The 19164-nt window shown below is 42.1% G+C and overlaps 1 protein-coding gene across 3 annotated transcripts in view; it reads right to left on the reverse strand.

The window, feature by feature from the left end:
- Positions 1-548: 548 nt before the first annotated feature.
- Positions 549-19164, reverse strand: part of SBF2 (SET binding factor 2) — a 474973-nt gene continuing 456357 nt past the window's right edge. For 2 of the 3 annotated variants that reach the window (XM_082626803.1, XM_082626801.1), the window contains 8 exons: positions 13410-13536; positions 11163-11290; positions 9760-9993; positions 8565-8669; positions 6955-7148; positions 5955-6042; positions 3439-3570; positions 550-2423 (listed from right to left, as the gene is read on the reverse strand). In XM_082626803.1, coding sequence (XP_082482929.1) covers positions 2325-2423; positions 3439-3570; positions 5955-6042; positions 6955-7148; positions 8565-8669; positions 9760-9993; positions 11163-11290; positions 13410-13536 — 1107 coding nt within the window. In that variant the 3' untranslated portion in view covers positions 550-2324. Of the gene's footprint in view, positions 2424-3438; positions 3571-5954; positions 6043-6954; positions 7149-8564; positions 8670-9759; positions 9994-11162; positions 11291-13409; positions 13537-19164 lie in introns of all 3 variants that reach the window. The other variant, XM_082626802.1, reaches the window with a different exon arrangement.

Here is a 19164-nt window from a genome sequence, read left to right on the forward strand (position 1 = left end):
CCTGGCCTGGGTCACACGAGCCCCTAGACTGAGGAGATCTGAAGGCTCAGGAGGGGGATGCCACTGCCTCACCCTGGGGGTCCCCCTCAGGGAGGGCTCCTGGATGTCAAGACTTAGAGGTTCAGCCCTGAGGAGAACCTGCATTCTGATGGCTCCATTCGAGATGTAGTTAGAGTCCCCAAGGTAAACTCCAAGGGCTTATCTAGAGGAAGTGTTGTCCAGAACTGAAAGCACTGATCCTTCATCTGTGCTGTTTAGCTATTTCCTGAAGCAGAAAAACCTCCTTCCAAACTAGAGTTAAAATTCTCCTGCCTAAAGTTCTCACAAATTGCCATATGCCACAGGTGGTGAAACTGCGACCGGGAAGAGGTAAAGGACTTAACCAGTTTCACACAGCTCACTGGAGGCTCTGGGTGAGAGTGGTGGCCTCAGGTCTCTTACCTAAACTCTGCAGCAGTGCATCCAGAACCCAGAAGCTCAGGCCAGCCTGTCCAGTGTCTCTGGTTACTTCCTGAGCAAAGGGCAGTGATGACATTAAGAGAACCAAGGCAAGAAATGGGTTATGCTGCATTTTACCCTTGAACTTTTAGCCCCACGTATGAATCATAAATGTTGCCTTCTGAGTGCTAAGCAATGCACAGTGAACTTTATTTCAGTAAATGAGGGATGATTCTTCTTAAGAAATAAATTTAATTCAAGGTGGTTAGTGAATGCAAGGCATGTAGCGCCTTCATGAAAGTTACAAGAATCCAGTTACAAAAGAAGCACTGTGTAAAGTCTCAAATAGCTGAGGGTACAACGGGCTCCATATTTTACAGAGTACAAAAAATTATTTCATATACAAAGAAAAATACAAATAATGTGCAAAAACCATTTTCACAGGTGGCAATTTATAAAATGAAAATGATAGAAAAATCCTTCATTCTTATCATCCCCCAATTTCTTATATATTAACACAGTTCTATTTTCTAGTGTGTAGATAACTTTAAATTTGAAAATCTGATTTATTTTTAATCTACAAAGCGGCTTTTTAAAAAGGGAACCATTTCACTACTGAAATTTTATGAATGAATCAGTTAATTTTATATTAAATTATAAGCAGACTATCTGAAAAACAAGGATATAAGAACTCATATATACATATTTTTGAAATATTAGTTTGGTATTTAACATATTAACATTTCAAAACAAATGTAATGATCTAGCTACCTACGACTCCAGCCAACCGCAGCGGCTGTTGCAGAAAAGCTGTTTCTGTGCGCCGTGAGAAACAGCATTCCTGGTGTCTTAAGCTGAACAAACACAGGCTATCAAAAGTAAAGAAAACCTAAAGACCAAACAAGTCCCTACTGTTCATGTGCAGAGGTGCCGTTTGGGTATCCAGTCACACCACAATGCGACCTTGGTTTACACAGCCCTTGTCATAGGGGTCGTGTGGTCATAAACAGCTGGCTTCTGTCTCTCAAACATCTCCACTTTATTAGTTCAGTGCAAGTGTCTGTTTTGTGAGTTAGTGCATTCAGCTTTTTGCATGTTATTTTGTGTAAGAAGCTGTCAGGGAGCAGAAGAATACATGGGAACACAAAGTCCTGCATCCTCAGGGCACCTTTGGCCTAGAAAATTCAGTGTTTTGGAAGCAGTATTTTCCTGCATTGGCCTGGTGATTACTGCATCATTCTCTGGACAATCTTTTCCCATCAGGATAATCTTGTGTGCCCCCCTTTGCCTGCCACTGAGCACTGATGGTCTTGCTGTGAACCCCAGTGGTCGAGCAGGTATCACGGAAGCACCTTTGACAGCACCAGAGAACTGAGCATCTCTAAGGTCAGGCAGTAAGAACAGGAGCCTTTGATGGGAAACCTATTCTATGCAGAATGGAAGATAGTCTTGGAGGATTTTGATTTTTGCTTGTTAGAAAGCTCTCCAAGGATATTAGGACCTTGGAGAACAAAAAGGATCTATCTATCTTTCATGAAGAAGGACCCAGGTAGGTGGTAGCCACTTTGCCTAGGGGATGGATGACGGTCGGCTCAGGAAGCATTCTTCTGATCCCTAACCATGAAGACCCTGTTAGAACAACCTAGTGCAAGATACAGGGAGGGCCTAGGGCTCTTGACCAGACCTGTGTAACACATCTACTCAGGCTAAGCAGACTTAGCAACTGCTAAAAGAGGGGAATGGGTAAGTCTGGGTAGGAGAACCTTAGGCCCTAGGATGAGTGATCAGAACCAGCAGGAAGCTGTCAGCTCCTCAAGGACTCACACACTTTTTTCCTATCTGGCAGCACAAGCCCCTCCTCCCTCTTCATGGGTTGACCATGGGCATCAGGCGTCAGATATACAGCTCTGGATCCTGTCCATCCACTGCTGGGCACTCTGTCCATCCTGGGCACAGAAGTTATACACACGTTTGCTGGTCTTGAGCTATAAAATCAAATGAAGAGAACCAGAGATGAAGGGCAGGGCTAGTCTATGGCTTTGGGCAAGTGAGCAAATAAATCCCTGTGACCTTCCCTTTCCGTTCTGCCCCAGAACCTCTGTTATTTTCTCTGCCTCCCACTATCATACTGTCATTGCCTTTAGAGTCATTATACTTTCCTGGCCCCCAAAGTCAAGGGGGATGTCAACAGAAAGGCCTGGCAGAGAAGAGAGACACACTAGGAAAGCCTGACTTTGCATCTTCCCGGGGCCTTCCTTGACTGAGGAAGAGGGTCAGGAACAGCTGGAGTCTCTGGCCCCGCCCATGCACTGCACCGGTGCAGCACAGGCGCCAGGAAGGCCGAGCTTCATCCACACCATGATGGGGTTGGCTTTCATGTCCCCTTTCCATCCCCTTCTCTAAGTCTTCAGTTGGGGCCACACTGGCAGCCCAGAGTCAGGGAAATGGCTTCATAGCCTGAGCAGGGCCCTAGAGTATGACCTGTGTTCCATATGAAGTCCTGCTTGGCTCTGGGGATTAGATAAGTCCCTATCATGTGGCCCATAAAATGCCCCAAGGCCCACCTAAGGACTGCTGAAGATGTTAGGGCACACAGTCATCATGTGTGACTAAGGATGTTTTTTTGTGGATGATCAAGCATGAAGATCAATGGATACAAAGGGAAGTAATATCTGTTCTCGACAGTAGGTGGTGAGTGAATAACTAACAGTATTTAACAAGGAGTTCATCTGCTTCCACGTGTAGTTGAATACCTTTTAAAGGAGTCTTTTGTGCAAAGTGATGTGCAGCCTTTCTGAGACATATGGACAGCAGGGAGAGGTCAGGTTTGGGGATGAAGAGTGCTGGGTTCAAGCTCTGTAGCAATTCCCACAGCCGGGGTGGGTCTGTGACCCATGTGCAGTTACCACCAATTGCTCTGAGGCCCCATGATTCTTGGAGGTGGATGGATTATAAGGGATCACGTGCAAAGAGAGCCAAGAAAAGGCAAGATCGACTTACATCAAAGAAAGCCTTGTCACTCGTGTGCTTTGGGGCTCCCATGCTGGGGCCAGCAGGGATGACCATTTCTACCTCAGCCAGATCAATGTGGCCTTTACAGCTTGTGTCCTCACCCGAGTCGTAGTATCGCAGCTGGAACCAAAAAGATACATGGGGTATAAGAGACACAGAAAGGGAAAACAGCATGGCTTTTCAAAATGTATTTGAATGCTTTCCCACATCTTGCTAAACTATGCCTGAAAGAATAGACAAGAAGTTAAAAACGCTGGTTGCTTCTAGGAAGAGGAATTAGACAGCTGGGAGAAAGGTGGAAAAAGACATATTTTTTTGAAATTTGAACAAATAAATGTATTACACATAGAAAAAGTCAACTAACAACTGTAAAAAATATATATATGTAACATATGAAAAAGGGTTAATGTTTAGAATACATACCGAATTCCTAGAATTGAGAAGGAAAAGATAATCTAATAGAAAAATGGTCAAAGGATTTCAACAGGCAAGTCACAGAAGAAATGTGAGTGACCTATAAACATCTGAGAAGATGAACAATCTACCTGATCAAAGAAAAGTAAATGAAATCAATGAGATTTCACTTTTCACTTAGATTAAGAAATATTAAAATGCCTGACAATATTCAGGTTGAATGGAAGGCACTAGGTATTCTCAAACACTGTTAGTGGGGATATAATTAGTCAGAAGCCTTTTAGAGGACAATTTGGCAATATGAACTAAAATTTAAAATGTTTATACCTATTGATACACCTTTCCCACCTCTAGAAATTTATCCTACAGAAACACTCCCACAAGCATGCAAAGACACACCTATAAAGAGGTTTCCTTCAGCACTGCCTTTATTAGCTAACAATTGAAAAGATATCTGTCAATAGGGTGTTGGTTAATTAAATGATGGTACATCAATAATATGGAATTCTATACAACATTTCAAAAATGTTAAGATCTATTATGAACTGGTAGGAAAATATGTTCAAGCTATCTTATATTTAAAAAACAAGTTTCCAAATAGCAGGTAGATATAAAATGACTTTTGAAAAACAATAAATAGCTCAACATTTGAGTGTTACTGTGTGGAAGGACTGGACATCACTCTTAACGAAATTAGTCTGGACTTCACCCTCTATAATCTACACGGCAGGAATGTGTTTGGCGCCTCCGTCTCTGTGGTTCTGGCCTCAGACTTTTCTCTGCCTCTCCCTTCAGGCATAGTATGAGTAGGACTAAACAGAAAAACCATATACCTTTCGTGTTAAAGAAATCTAAAAGACTGGCAAGAATGCAAATATAATTTGATGTAATTGTAAATTATAGAAAAATTATGACATTCTCCTGTTATATTTAGTGATTTAATGGAACTTTTCTACACAGTGTAGGCTCTATGGTTTCAGAGACAATGTTGTTTAAAGTCCAGCCCCCTAAAAAGGGCTTCCATTGCATATCTGTAAAAACTTCTCTATGTTCTTCTACAAAGATTCTGTGTAACCTTTATGAAACTCCTTGAGCAGAGGGAAAGGGGGTCCCCATGCAAAGTATTCATCTGTCAGAAGTCATCTAGATGCAGGTCCAACAAGAGCACTGTACTGGCGTAACAGTCCGTATCTTTCTGAACAGACTCCATGTTGGACACAAATGCATTGAGAAGCTGCTCAAGGCTGACTGGTCAGGTCCAAGGTAGAGTGAGGTCTGTGGTCAGAACGTGGGAGACCATGCAAGTCTCACTAGTGAAGGGTGCAGAAGGGCTGGGTTCCACCCCAACCAAGATCACTGGAGCAAAGATTCTGACACTCAGGGTGGTGCGGGGTGCTACAGCCACAGCAAAGAACCTAGCAGTGGGGAAAAGACTTCCCAGCGTGGTCTGGGAGGTCCAGTCTAGTACTTGCCCACTGTGGATTTCAGGCTTGGGTGGGCACATCCCCTTCTGCCTATTTCAGGGCTCCCTCCATCCTCTGTTGCTGTCACCTTTGAGGGATAATGATGCCTTCTTTAGTACCAAGTACAGTGATGGGCACAGATAAAGTGTGCAATAAATGTCTGTTGAATAAATGAACACCCTTGATTTTGAATGGATGTGTTATGCTGCAAAGATGAAGGTAATGTGTATTCTGGGGAGTATTCATAGGCACGGGTTCTGTATGTGCATGTGGTATGCAACAAGCTGAAAACCTCAGGTCCTCTCTTGGTCTGGGTTTTAAGAGCAGACAGCAGGAGATAACATGAGCGTTAAAAAGCAGAGTTCTATTGCTCTTAATGCTCTGGGCTCAGCAGTCACTGCCTCTGCCTGCACACACCTGCACTCTCTCAGAAGGCTGCTGTGCTCAGTCTCAGGACTACTGCTCCTCACTGGGTCCATGGAGGAGCCTCAGGCAGCATATGAAAGGCCTTAGGAAAGCATTCTGTACATGAAGGCTGTGCCTTTCTGCTAAGAGTCACACAACAGCCGGGGACTGAGCCTAGCCTAGGGAGAAGTGATTTCTATAGGCTGTGATGGTATTTATTACCTGATGTTTTGTTACATCCAAAACGAACCAGCGGGGCTTCCAACCTTTCAGCAAAGCCCCTCTTTTGTAGAGCGTTCCCTCAAAGGACCTAGAAATAATGATGACATAGCAGTTAATTTAATTTTTCATTTAAAAAGTGCTGTAAAGGGGATATCTGTTGTTTTTGTTGGTCAAGCCTCTATTTCCCCCAGATGGTCCAAAAAAGATCAGAGCTCCCCCTAGAATTTTTCTGTTAGACCTTTGGGGAAAGGCTGCCTCTTTCTGCTGGAATTACCAAACTTGTGAGGTTTGGAGCTCTCAGTAGCCATTTTTTTTTTTTTTTTTGCGGTACGCGGGCCTCTCACTGCTGCGGCCTCTCCGGTTGCGGAGCACAGGCTCCGGACGCGCAGGCTCAGCGGCCGTGGCTCACGGGCCCAGCCGCTCCGCGGCATGTGGGATCTTCCCGGACTGGGGCACGAACCCGTGTCCCCTGCATTGGCAGGCGGACTCTCAACCACTGCGCCACCAGGGAAGCCCAGTAGCCATTTTTTATACCATGTTGGGGTAGATGCAGCCCATAGGAGAAAGCAGAGCTGGCAAACAACAGAAGCTTGAAGATGCTGTGTGAGAAACTGGCACATCCTTGGCCTTCCCAGTTTATGTGAGTAAATTCCTTTCTGCTTGAGCTAGCATGCGCTGGATTTCTGAAGTTTGCCCCTGAAAAAGTGCTCACTAACACATATTCCCTCAAGAGATCTGGCAGACACGAGACAATAGCAATCAGGACCCGCCACAAAGAACTACAACCTCTTGGCATTATTTTAGTTGTAATTTTGACTTTTCCTCTTCCAAGAACCATCTAACGCATTTAAAACAGAGACAAAGGATTAAAGCGGATCCATTTTAAGTTTACAGAAGGCGGCACGGCACAGGCCTAGCTTATTAAAGGGCCTGCGGTGTGGCCCAGGGCAGGGTGGGGAGAGCCTTTTCAGTACACCCGGCAGGGCTCAGCAATGTCAACCTGTTTTCATCATTCTTGGACGTGTACTGGCTGTACAGCGTGGCTGCTCTCCGGTCCACTCCGTTGGATGGGGAGATGCTGGCGTTCTGTTCCTCCCCCATGCTGCTGTCTGGGAGATGCAGCAGAGACCTCTTCTGATAGGAAGGGAGGTTGGTAGACACAATTCCTGGGGAGCCCAAAGGGTGTCTCTGGGGCTGAAAAAGACAGAACAGGAGCTAGGAAAGCTTTCCAAAGACTTTAAGCAACTGATCCGATAATTTCACTTCTAAAAATTTACCTCAAGGAAAAAACTGGACCATATATATGTATATGTAAAATATATATAAAGAGATGTTTACCCTGGAATTTTTTTAGGAAACTAGCAGAAAACTAGAAACCACCTAAATGTCTATCATTATGCAACTGCTTAAAAAAAAAAAAAGGTATTTTCATACAATGGACTTCTAGACAGCCAGTAAAAATGATGCTGATTTACATACAGTGACAAACTGAAGGCCATGTATGCCACATATTAAGTAAAAAAAAAATGCAGGTTTTTAAAACTGCATGTATAGTAAATCCCTTTTATATGTGTGTTTAGAATTATAAAACAAGTTTGATGGCATAGTGGTTTATTTCTAGGTTATAAATTTTGGGTGATTTCTGTCTATTTCATAACTTTCTGTGTATTGTCTTATTTAAAGGAATACACATATCTCACTTTCATAATCAGAAAAAAAAATTAAGAAACTATTTTATTCTTCTGAGAAAAAAAGCAGTAAGACATCACCTACCTGTGGCCTGTCTGATAACAGCTCCTGAGTTGCCATCTGAAGGCAAGAGAAGGCCCCCAAGGACCCCATCTTACCACACTGGAGGCCTTCTACACTCCCTGCTCCTTGACTCCTCTGTGACATCTGACCCTGCCGACCTCTCCTTTCCTGAAGTGCTCTTCAGAACACTCATCTGTCCTAACTTCCCTTCTGTTGCACTTGGAGTCAATCTGATGTGGGTTTGACTGGTGGCCGCCCCACATTATCAGCTGTGTGATCTGAGCCTGTCCCAGCGTGCCTGAGCTGAGACACCACTCCCTCACTGTGGGTTAACAGAATGCAAAGTGTGGATGGTGCTCAGCACAGCCCTTCCACATACTACAGGTGAAGGGGCTGTGAGATGCAGAAAACAAGAGTATTTGGTTTTAAACTATTTTTACGATAAATGTTCCTTAATTCAGAAACAAAAAGGGGGTGTGAACAACAGAAAGCAGCATATTTTGCTCATTTAAAACATTTCATTTTCTCTGATTATTTCTCTGGCGCAAACAAGGTCTTGGCATTCCCCTCCTCCCTCATGTGGTAGAAGATCAGCTGAAACCACAGAGGCGCTGAGACAGAAAAGAACCCAGTAATTTCCCCTGGATACAGGGCCCTGGAACATAAGTATTATGTCATTGTGGTAAAGTGAGACACTCAGGAAGTACCCAGTCATCTGGAGCTTTCTGCCCTGGACCCTCAGGGCATGACCCTCCCTTTGGCCATAAACCTCCTGAATTACCTGTGGCAGAGGCCCCACCTGACCTAGCGCCCTCCAGAAGCTCAGAAGTAGCTCTTCAGAGGGCTTTGCCAACTCACACGGTCTGCTCTGGGCTCTTCCTTAAGGTCCACAGTTACCCGTTCCCATAGCTGCTGCCACTTCTCAGCTGTTTGGTTCAGTTTATGCTCCAGTCTTTCAATTTCCTGCAAAGTAATTAAAAGGGGTTTTCTGACAGATAAGTATTTCATAGAAATCAGGATGTTCCCCAGAGCCACACCCCCTCTGTACTAGAAGAACAGCATGGCCAGAGGGCAGTGAAAAACCATGGTAAGCATGGGGCCTCAGAAGTCTCCCAAGCCAGGAATAGAGGTGGGAGCTCTAGCTGGTGTGATGCATTGTGGCAAAGATGATTTATTAGGATCTGTAACTGGGCCTTTTTTTGTACAGATGGCTTAAATAGAGAGGTGAGATAAATATCCCCAACACCTTCACCCTTGGCCAGCCCATAGGACCTCTGATGGCCACAGCAAAAGGTCAAGCACTGGGCTGGTGTCCAAACTGTAATAGCTGAGGTATATGAGAAGTCTGTCCTTGACAGAGGAACCCCTCAGCTCTGATGATTCAAACCAGATGTAGAAACAATGAACCAAGAAATGCCCAAGGAATGGAGTTTCCTTCAGACAGGGAAGCTGCACAGCAGAGCAGCAGCCTCTGTGACAGTGTTTTCACGGAAGCGCGCTCCTCCTGGTCAGGAAACTGGACGCAGAAGACTCTTCAGGAACTGTTTGGCCCAAATCTGGGCTCAAACCCTTTCCTCAGCGCTGCTGTTCTCATCAGGGTAGCTACTGCCAGGATGGCTTCACTCCAAAATATTCCTTGTAGAAGATGGTTGGCGGTGCTCCCATCAGGCCATCAGCTGCCCACACTTCTGACCAGAGGAAGTAAGGCACCCACAAAAGCCATTACCCAGGCCTGACTCAGGCTGCCTGGCCAGCTAAAACAGCTGCGAAGCTGCAAAATTGCTCCATTTACTCGAATGCTTCCTTCTAACGCTGAAAAGCTCATTTTTACTGAGACTCTTTGCCAGTACCTGAGCCTGGTTCCCCACTGATCCATGGGAGCAAATCTGGTGTCCTCATACTCCTGTAGTGCTAGCTATAATGCTAACCCAAAGTAAGGAGAGCTGTGTCCAGGAGCTGGTGAACCAGTCTTACCTAAGGTCAGTTCCTGAGGCCTCATGTGCCTCCAGGTCCCCTGGTGCGCTAGGAGTGTGTCTACACACGGCGGACTTACACTGACAAGGCTGGTGAGAGCATCGGGCTGAGCACAGCTGACATCATCATAGCATGGCCACACTGTTCTCCTCTGGCTCTGGGGCCCAGCTCCTCTGGCCAGTTCAGAGTCTTCGGAGGGGAACTGCTTAGGGGTCAGCATTGTCCAGTCATATGAAGGCCCTGTGGAAAGGGTCTCCTCTACATAGTAATCCCACTTCTTGAGGCTGGAAACGTTTACATTGGGCTTCAGGGCCTGTATAAAGAAAATTCTGAAATATAGTTTCATCTTGACCCCAAAGTGCCCCAAGCTTACTGGCAGGCCAGCCCCTAACATTGCAGGGTCCAGGGAAAAAGTATGAATAGAGGTTCAAATACCATATATCTATATATTTAAACATTATACATCAACATAACTATTAGATAAAATATGTTCTATGCTCCTACCTTGACAAATATAACTTCCTAATGACCTAGAAGGCCAGGCTCCAATTGAGAATTCTTGGACTTCTGGGAATTCTACACCAGGAAGGAGTGGCACTGGGAAAGCTGGTCCCAGCTCCCAGTTCTTGGCCTAAAGCCCTGCTCCTCTTGACCCAGCTCTGTCCTATATTCTGAGGGTCTATTATGAACATGTGTATATACCCCAGCCCATGCAGCTAAACTCTTGTCTACTCCCTGTCCAAACAGCTACTCCTTAGCTGCCCTTTTGGCTTAGGGGTACATTCACTGGCTTGGGGCACAGGCTTGGGGAAGTGGTCTGGTGAGTAACTTGAATTTGGGCAAGGAATCTTGAAGGGCCAGAGCATGGTCTAGATGAAGGAGAGGCATCCAAGCGTGTACCTTGGTTTCTCATACACCTCACCTCATGAGAAGGGTGCATCTGGAGAAAGGCCAGGGTGAGGTCCTACTGCATGGGGCCCAGGGCCAGGCCTTCTTGCCCCTGAGTAAGGTGGTCTACTCCACTGCAGAGCCTATTTCATGCAGACATGCATGGCAGAGGATGGCTGTCCCTGAGAGGTCATCCTTCTTGGGCTGGGCTCCAAACATCCCTGCTTCTCATAGGGGTTCTTCCATGGCTTTGGTACAAATGGACTTAGGGAAATCTTTTCTGCTTACACGGCCTGCTAAGGTTTCAAGTTTTGTTTGTTCTTTCTTCCCAGGGAAAGTTGACTTGCTCTTTCTTGAAGTTATCCTTTCTATGTTTCAGGGGCCAGCTTCTAATTTTTGTGGTCAAGAATTTGGTATCAGTCTCCATTCCATCATAACCTAAACCCATAGTGTATCAACTTTTAAATAGCTTCTGGTATGAAACCTAGTTGAATGTTTATAAAACGCTTAAACAGCTTATATACGCTCAAAAAGTAACGAAAACTTTAACACAAAATATTCCAAAAATGAAACATAAATGCTTTCTTTCTGTACCTCTGTTTCCACTGGTGAATATAAATAATTAAAGAAAATGGGACTCCTCTTGTGCATTCTATCGATACACTCCCAAATACAAATTCCTCTTTTGGCACGCTTGTCTCCTTTATCATCAAATAAAGTTCCTGTAAATCACCCCCCCAAAACAAAAAATCAGCAAAACAAAAGTCAGATAAATCAACAGTTTGCCTAAAAATATGATGCATGTAGCAGATGAAAAATGGAATATTTCACACGGCTCTAGAAACAGCAGTGCATGTGCAGAAGCCTTAGAAAATGACTGCAAAGCTAAAGATAGGAATGGACTTCATAGCTATATGGAAACAAATCCAAATGGAAGGAAAACCTGGGATAAAGTTTTCCCAAGCATTTAGCAGGACAGCATGACTCCCTTCCAATCGACATCCCGCGTCTATATCTGGATTCAAAGAGGTCCATGCCAGGAGACATTCTACACATTTTTCAAGAGAAAATGGGAGGAAAATGATTTGATGAAACTCAGTTAAAAACATAACTTTATGTTTCTTTTTTAAGTTGTTGGCTGTTTATTATGAAGCTATTTAAAGTGTTTTCTTTGGTATTTTATATATACCACAAATCATGGTCATGGAGACTTTGGATGTCAGAAGGATGTGGTCCGTATCCTTGGATGAGTTAAACACAAAAGCTGAATTTAGGCGGGGCACTTCAGGTACTATATTTGTACCTTTCAAACAGTCAATCTGTTACTCACATGGGCCCACTTCATTTTTAATAGAGAGGAAGAGGTGTTAGGGTGAGGCAGGAGGTATTTCTTTAAAAGGCCAGGAAGGGTGCCTCTTGTAGCAGTGCTGTCTTGCTTTGAATGAAAAGATTCAGTCAAAAGTCAACAAGCATTTTATTTATCACAAAAGTAGGTCTCATGCCCAAGGCTGCACAAAATCCTATAATATGAGGGGCCCCTGAGACTAATTAATGTTTCTTCTCTACCTTTCAACTGTAGAGGGCAGAAGAGTAGTTCTCAACCCTGGCCACTCATTAAAAAAAAAGGGGCTTAAAAAAATCCCAGTGCCTAGGTCTCACCTCAGACCCATTAAATCAGAATCTCTGAGGATAGGCCCCAGACATCAGTCATTTAAAAAAGTTCTCCAAGTGACTCTAATGTCCACTGTAACCAGCTTTACTTAATGTCTTCCCAACACATGGGTGCTTAAAAAATTAAGGTTTCTGATTATGATGTGTGGAATGACAATTTTATGAGTCAACAAAGGTCTGGAAGTACAAACAGGAAAGGAAATGGTCTCATCAGTGCTGTCTCCTTTACCAAAAGTATGAAATATCATGCTAGATAATTTTAATAGCATGCACTGAAAAGCAGTATTTCTTTGCTTTCATATTTTAAACTGAGAACATTAGTAAATATTTTCAGCCATTAAGAGAGCCTTCTTTATGAATATTCAGGTATATATAATATACTGAAAATAGGAAATATATACTGATTTTCTTTATTTACCTGTCTTCTTAACAAACATACTCATGTGTATCCCCCTTCCCCCTCCCTATAAAAACAGCAAAAGTAAGAATGTAAAAGTCCCCTTGGGGAAACGTCTTCACAGGGGCTGCCTGGCTTTTGAGAGTCTGCTCCTTACGACTATTGCTGCTATTAAACATTATAATAACAACGGTGATGTCTACAATTTGTTGAGCTCTTACTTTGTGCTAGCAACTATGCTAAGAAATTTACAAATATTTCCTAATGTGATCATCCTGGTCCAAAGGGGTGGGTGATATTATTATCCTCATTTTAAAGATGAGGAAACTCAGACAGGTACCTAACCTCTGCAAAGTACTCGGCTGGTAACTGGCAGTGCTGAAATTTAACTATTCTGTTTGCTCCACAGCCCATGCCGTAACTGCTATACAAACTGCTTCCAGGGGCAGGCAGCTTACCTACCAGAGTGTACCAGGGATGGAAAAACTATGAGTCAAGTGTTTCTCCACAAACAGTGATGCTGCTTGGAGATAGTAAAATAGTAATAAGCAGATTTAACTTTTCAAAGGTGCTACATGATGACCACTTGCAGCCCCTAAGAGCTAACACAGCACATAATCTCACTCATTCATGTCCATTCTGCTTTCTTAGTTTGTAGAGCAAAACCTTAAAGTGGCCTTGCCACACTTGGGGGTGGTTATTTTATTAGTGTCTTTAATTAAAAACACATAAAACTAACAAAAAAGGTGGAACAAGGGCATGCAAACACGTACCGTGCTCTAATCTTTCATAGTCTGAATCCAGGAGAAATGTTTTAAAGCGATTAGACACATAGTGGAAAGCCAAGAACTTTAAGTAATAGGGATTGAATTCAAACTCAGTTGGATACTGGTTGTGAACCTGAAACACACAAGGCAAAGAAAAGAATAAGAATCAAATGGAACAAAAAGTGGATACCATGCCACTGAGTGCTGACCTGAAATATGCAGGAGACCATTTGGTCACTCAGTCAACTGAATCCCTACCATGAGTGGAAGTCGGAAAGGAACCAGCCTTTTGCCAGACACCATGCTAGGGTTTTTTTATAAACATAATCTCATATAATCTCCATAACAACACTGCAAGATAGGCATTATTTTTTTCTGGCTTTATTTAGATATAACTGACATAACATTGTGTAAGTTTAAGGTGTACAATGTGATGATTTAATACACATATCTATTGTGAAATGATTATCACAACAGGGTTAGTTAACACCTCCATAACCTCATACAATTACTTTTTTTTTTTTTTTTTGGTGGTGGTGAGAACATTTAAGGTCTGCTCTCTTAGCAACTTTCAAGTATAGAATACAGTATTTGTTAACTATAGTCGCCATGGTGTACATTGGATCTCCAGAACTTACTCCTCTTATACCTGGAAGACAAACATCTCTCCATCCCCCCGCCCCCAGCCCACAACCCCTGGTAACCACCATTCTACTCTGTTTCTATGAGTAAGGCTTTTTTAGATTCTACCTATAAGTGAGATCATACAGTATTTATCTTTCTCTGACTTATTTCACTTAGCATAATGCCCTCAGATTCCATCCACATTGCTGCAAATGGCAGGATTTCCTTTTTTCTCATGACTGAATGAATTTCTCATGTTTATATATATAACATTTTCTTTATCCATTCATCTATAGGTGGACACTTACATTATTTCCACTTCTTGGCTATCGTGAATAATGCTGCAATGAATGTGGAAGTACAGATATCTCTTTGAAATAATGATTTCATTCCCTCTAATATATCCAGAAGTGGGACTGCTGGGTCATACGGTAGTTCTATTTTGAACTTTTTGAGGGACCTCCATATTGTTTTCCACAGTGGCTACACCAATTTACATTCCCAAGAAGGGTTCCCTTTTCTCCACATCCTCACCAACACTTGTTACCTCTTGTCTTTTTGATAACAGCTATTCTAACAGGTGTGAAGTGATGTCTCATTGTGGTTTCGATTTGTACTTTCCTGATGATTAGTGAGTGATGAACACTTTTTCATGTACCTTTGGCCGTTTGTATGTCTTTGGAAAAATGTCTATTCAGATCCTGTGAAGATGAGAATTATTACCCTCCCCTCCCCCGCTTTACAAATGAGGAAGCTGAAGATGAGCAAGATTAAATAATTTACCCAAGGTCATTCACAGCAACCAGTGAGCCCACATTTGAACCCTGGCTTGCTAGGCTCCTCGGGTTGTGCCTCATTCACTACTTTATACTGTGCTAGATACTTGATGTGCAAATTATCATTAAGTTGTGGTTCTTGCTTTCTAGGCATTTGTGGTGTAATAGTGTGTAATACAATAAGAAAAATTATACTTACAGAAGTTTGGCAGTGACAGGAATGAGAAGAGAAGGTGGTGGTTTGGGGGGACAGCAAGAGACGTTTTCCCGACAAAAGAAATGTGTGACTGTCTGAGGGCAATGTAGAAGGAGCCAATAGAGAGAGAATAAACTGTGGAGAAAGAGCTGATAACTAAGAGAGTAAGGCCCTGGGAAAGCAAGAATGAATGAGGCTAAGGGTCCAGAAACAGGGAACAGCCTTAAAAATGAGGAGGGACAGAAGAGTAGATAAAAAGAAAGGTATGTTCAAGTGCCAAGGGAAGGGGGAGGAGCTTATGCCTTTTAACATTAATTTTCCATCAGTAACTTAGTGAGGTCACTGGGAGAGGAATAAGGATGAGGGAATGACATGGGAGGGTGGGAGCAAGGCAGAGTCCGGAACGGTCACACTGAGCTATAGCGTGCTTTGGGCAACCTGTACGCAGACTCCATGGAGCCATCTCATGTTGGCAGAAGATAGGCTGATGACCTTGTGACGCTCTCCAGTCCACCCAGCAATCTCACCTTTGGATTGCTCACTCTCTCATGACCAATTAGAGAATTTTGCTTGGTTGAGATAAGTTCCAATCATAATTGTATTTATTTAAAAGCTGTTTCAAATGAGTACTGCAGGCAGGCTGTCTAAAAGCCAGCTTTCCTCTCCATGTTTTAATTTGGCAATGTAGACCAACACTTGGTCAGCCAAACAGAGCAGACATGTGTGCAATATGTTGATTACCCAACAGATCAGTGGGAATTTAAAGTCATGATCTGGATATCAGCGATTTTATCAATGTTTATCATCTGATTAGAAACCTAGTTTTCTGTGATGATTAAAGGTTTTTTTTTCCTATAACATTTTTTCTGGCTTTTACATTGAACTAAAATGTTAGATCATAAGTAATACAACATAAAATGGATGTTAAGAAGATGTATTAAAACAGAGTTTGACTCTTAAGCAATGGGCTTGTATACTGTGGACCTGCTTTCTTGACCTGAGCCACTGCCCTTCCAGTTGGTTCTGGTCTCCCCAGGACAGGAACGCTTTCCATGAGACAACTGGGATGTGGCTCTGAATAGCGAGGTTGTGCACCATATTCTACATTTTAGAACTTAAACTCTTTAGCCTGGGTTCCTGGTTCAGAATCAGTAGCACCACCTCAAGGGGCTGGTGCGCACATGATGGAGGGGGGTGACCTGGATTGTGGGTGGTAGGACAGAAGAAGGAGACAGGCCCAAGAGGATAGAATTTGGTTCTCTACCAATCTGAGAGTCTCAGGGAGGAGAATCTGCAATGTGCTTGGGTGGGGTGAGCTCCATAAACAACTTTGCCCCAACAGCCCTTGGAATAAACCTTGGTAATCACAGTCCAGACCGTTGGCTCACTGTGTCCAGGGGAAGAAGAGTTCAGGGCTATTTCCACTGACCCAGTCCACGACAGTTCTAAAAACTCTTTTAAAAACGTATTAAACAAAGCTCCAGAATAACAAAACATTTCTCTCAATGACTGTTCTCCATAAAAACCACTTGCCTCACACATAGCTGTATCTTTCCTTGATTATTCTGATATTTAATATGCTTAGGAATATAATTTTAATGACCCAGTTCTGAGGTAAAGTAGAATGGAAATGATAATGAGTACGACCTTAAGTTGAACTTACAGGCATTTCAGGGAGATCAGATGCTAGGACTAGAAGCAAAACTCCTCTACAAGTGGAAAAATGCTTTCATAGCCCACGGTACTGAGTGACTGGCCTCACCACAAACCCTGCACTCCACAATTACGTTAGAAAAGCTAAACACTTCTCCAAGGCCGCTGGCACCAGCCTTGCTTGAATTGGAATTGGTGCTTAGAAAACATTAACGTGTGAGAGCTTGGGGGCAGCAGTGTCTGCATCTGTGTGCCACAATGGCACCTGCAGTTGCTAACTGCTTGGGGAAAGAAAAACAGTCTGTCCCCATACTGGAGTAGGAACAATTTTTTTTTTTTTTTTTTACTGTGTAGCAACAGTTTACGCAACAAGCATATGAAAATTTCTTCAATGAAAAAAAAATCAAATTGACCTGAATCAAATGCTGGGTTGATTAATGCCTAGATAACCGCATTTGGAATCCAACATTAAGAAATACAAGGGATTTTCTGAAATGTCTTTTTACCATAATGAGAAACAAAGACCTGACTGTATTCACAAGACAAAATCTGGTGCTTTCTCCACCATTTAGTCCTACATCCCAGGGACTCAGTTTGTCCAGTTAATTGGCTTTTTTTCCTCGTCAATGGGACACCTGGCCTCTTCTGCTGTATCCCACCACAGTGGTCTCCACAAGGCACAATCCACGTGCTTCCTTCTCCTTCTGTTAAGTATTGTTTTAATAGATGAAATGGGATCAGGCCAAAGAGACTGCCTCTAAGAACTTATTACAGGGAATGCATGAGAGTTTAGAGGTTTGTTAGCCGCAGGATTTTTTTAAACAACTTTAATGAGGTATAATTGACATACAATAAGCTGCATATATTTAAAGTGTACAATTTGATACCTTCTGACATCTCCACACATCTGTGAAATCACCACCACAATCGACATAGTGAACATATCATCCATAACTCCCAAAAGTTTCCTTGGGCTCCTTTTGCATCTTCCTGCACCCTCCTCTGCCAGCAATGACTGATTTGCTTTTTGTCATTACAGATTAATTTGCATTTACTAGAACTTTATATAAATGGAATCATAAGTATGTACTTTTTTTTTGTATGCCTTCTTTCACTAAGCATAATTATTTGAGATGCATCCATGTTGTTGGGTTAGCAGTAGTAAATTCCTTTCTACAGTTAAGTAGTATTCTACTGCATGGATATACCACAATTTGTTTATTCATTCACCTGTGGATGGACATTGGGTTGCTTCTAGATTTTTGGTTATTACATATAATGTTGTTGTGAACAGTTATGTATGAGTGTTTTTATGGGCATAAGGACTTCATTTCTCTTGTGTAACTGCCTAGGAATGGAATGCTGAATCACCTGGTAGGTAGGTATGTTTAAGTTTTTAAGAACTGTTTTCTCAAACAATGGTATAATTTTATATTCCCACCAGCAGTGTTAGAAAGTTCCAGTTCTTCCACATCCTTGCTAACACTTGGGGTGGTCAGTTTTAAAATTTTAGTCATTAAAATAGGTATTTAGTAATATCTTATTTTGATTTTAAGTTGCATTTCCTAATGATAAATGATGTCAAGTATCTTCATGTGCTAATTTTTCAACTATGTATCTTTGATGAAGTCAGTATAAATGTTTTGCCATTAAAAAAAATAGGTTGGTTGTTTCTTATATATTGTTTTGAGAATTCTTTATATATTCTGGATACGAGTCCTCCAGCAGACATGACTTGCAAATGTTTTCTCCCACTCTGTGATTTGTCTTTTCATTTTCATAACAGTGATTTTTGAAGAACAAAAGGTTTTAATTTTGACGAAGTCTAATTTATCAATTTTTTCTTTTATGGATGATGCTTTTGGTGTTGAATCTAAGATATCCTTGCCTAATAACCCAAGATCACAAGGATTTCTTCCTATGTTTTCTTCTAGAAGTTTTATAGTAGATCTTATATTTAAGATCTATGATCCCTTTTGAATTAGTTTTTATATTGATGCAAGGTATGGGTCGAAGTTAATTTTTTTTTGCATCTGGAAATCCAATTGTCTGGTACCATTTGTTGAAAAGATTAGTCTTTCTCTACCTATTGCTTTAAATTTTTTTAATTAAAATTTTTTTATTGAAATATAGCTGATTTTCAATGTTGTATTAGTTTCTGGTGTATGGCAAAGTGGTTCCGTTTTATATATATATATATATAATGGTTTTATATATATATATATATATATATGGTTATATAATATCCAATGGATATTATATAACCATATATATATAATGGTTTATTACAGGACATTGAATACAGTTCCCTGTGCAGTTCCCTATACAGTAGGACCTTGTTTTTTTATCTATTTTAAATGTAGTAGTTTGTATCTGCTAATCCCAAACTCTTAATTTATCCCTCCCCACCCCCTTTGCCCTTTGGTAGCCATAAATTTGTTTTCTAGGTCTGTGAGTCCGTTTCTGCTTTGTAAGTAAGTTATTTGTATCATATTTTAGATTCCACAAATAA

The sequence above is a fragment of the Mesoplodon mirus genome (genome assembly GCF_964341445.2).
Source record: "Mesoplodon mirus genome assembly, chromosome: 7".
NCBI lineage: Eukaryota > Metazoa > Chordata > Mammalia > Artiodactyla > Ziphiidae > Mesoplodon > Mesoplodon mirus.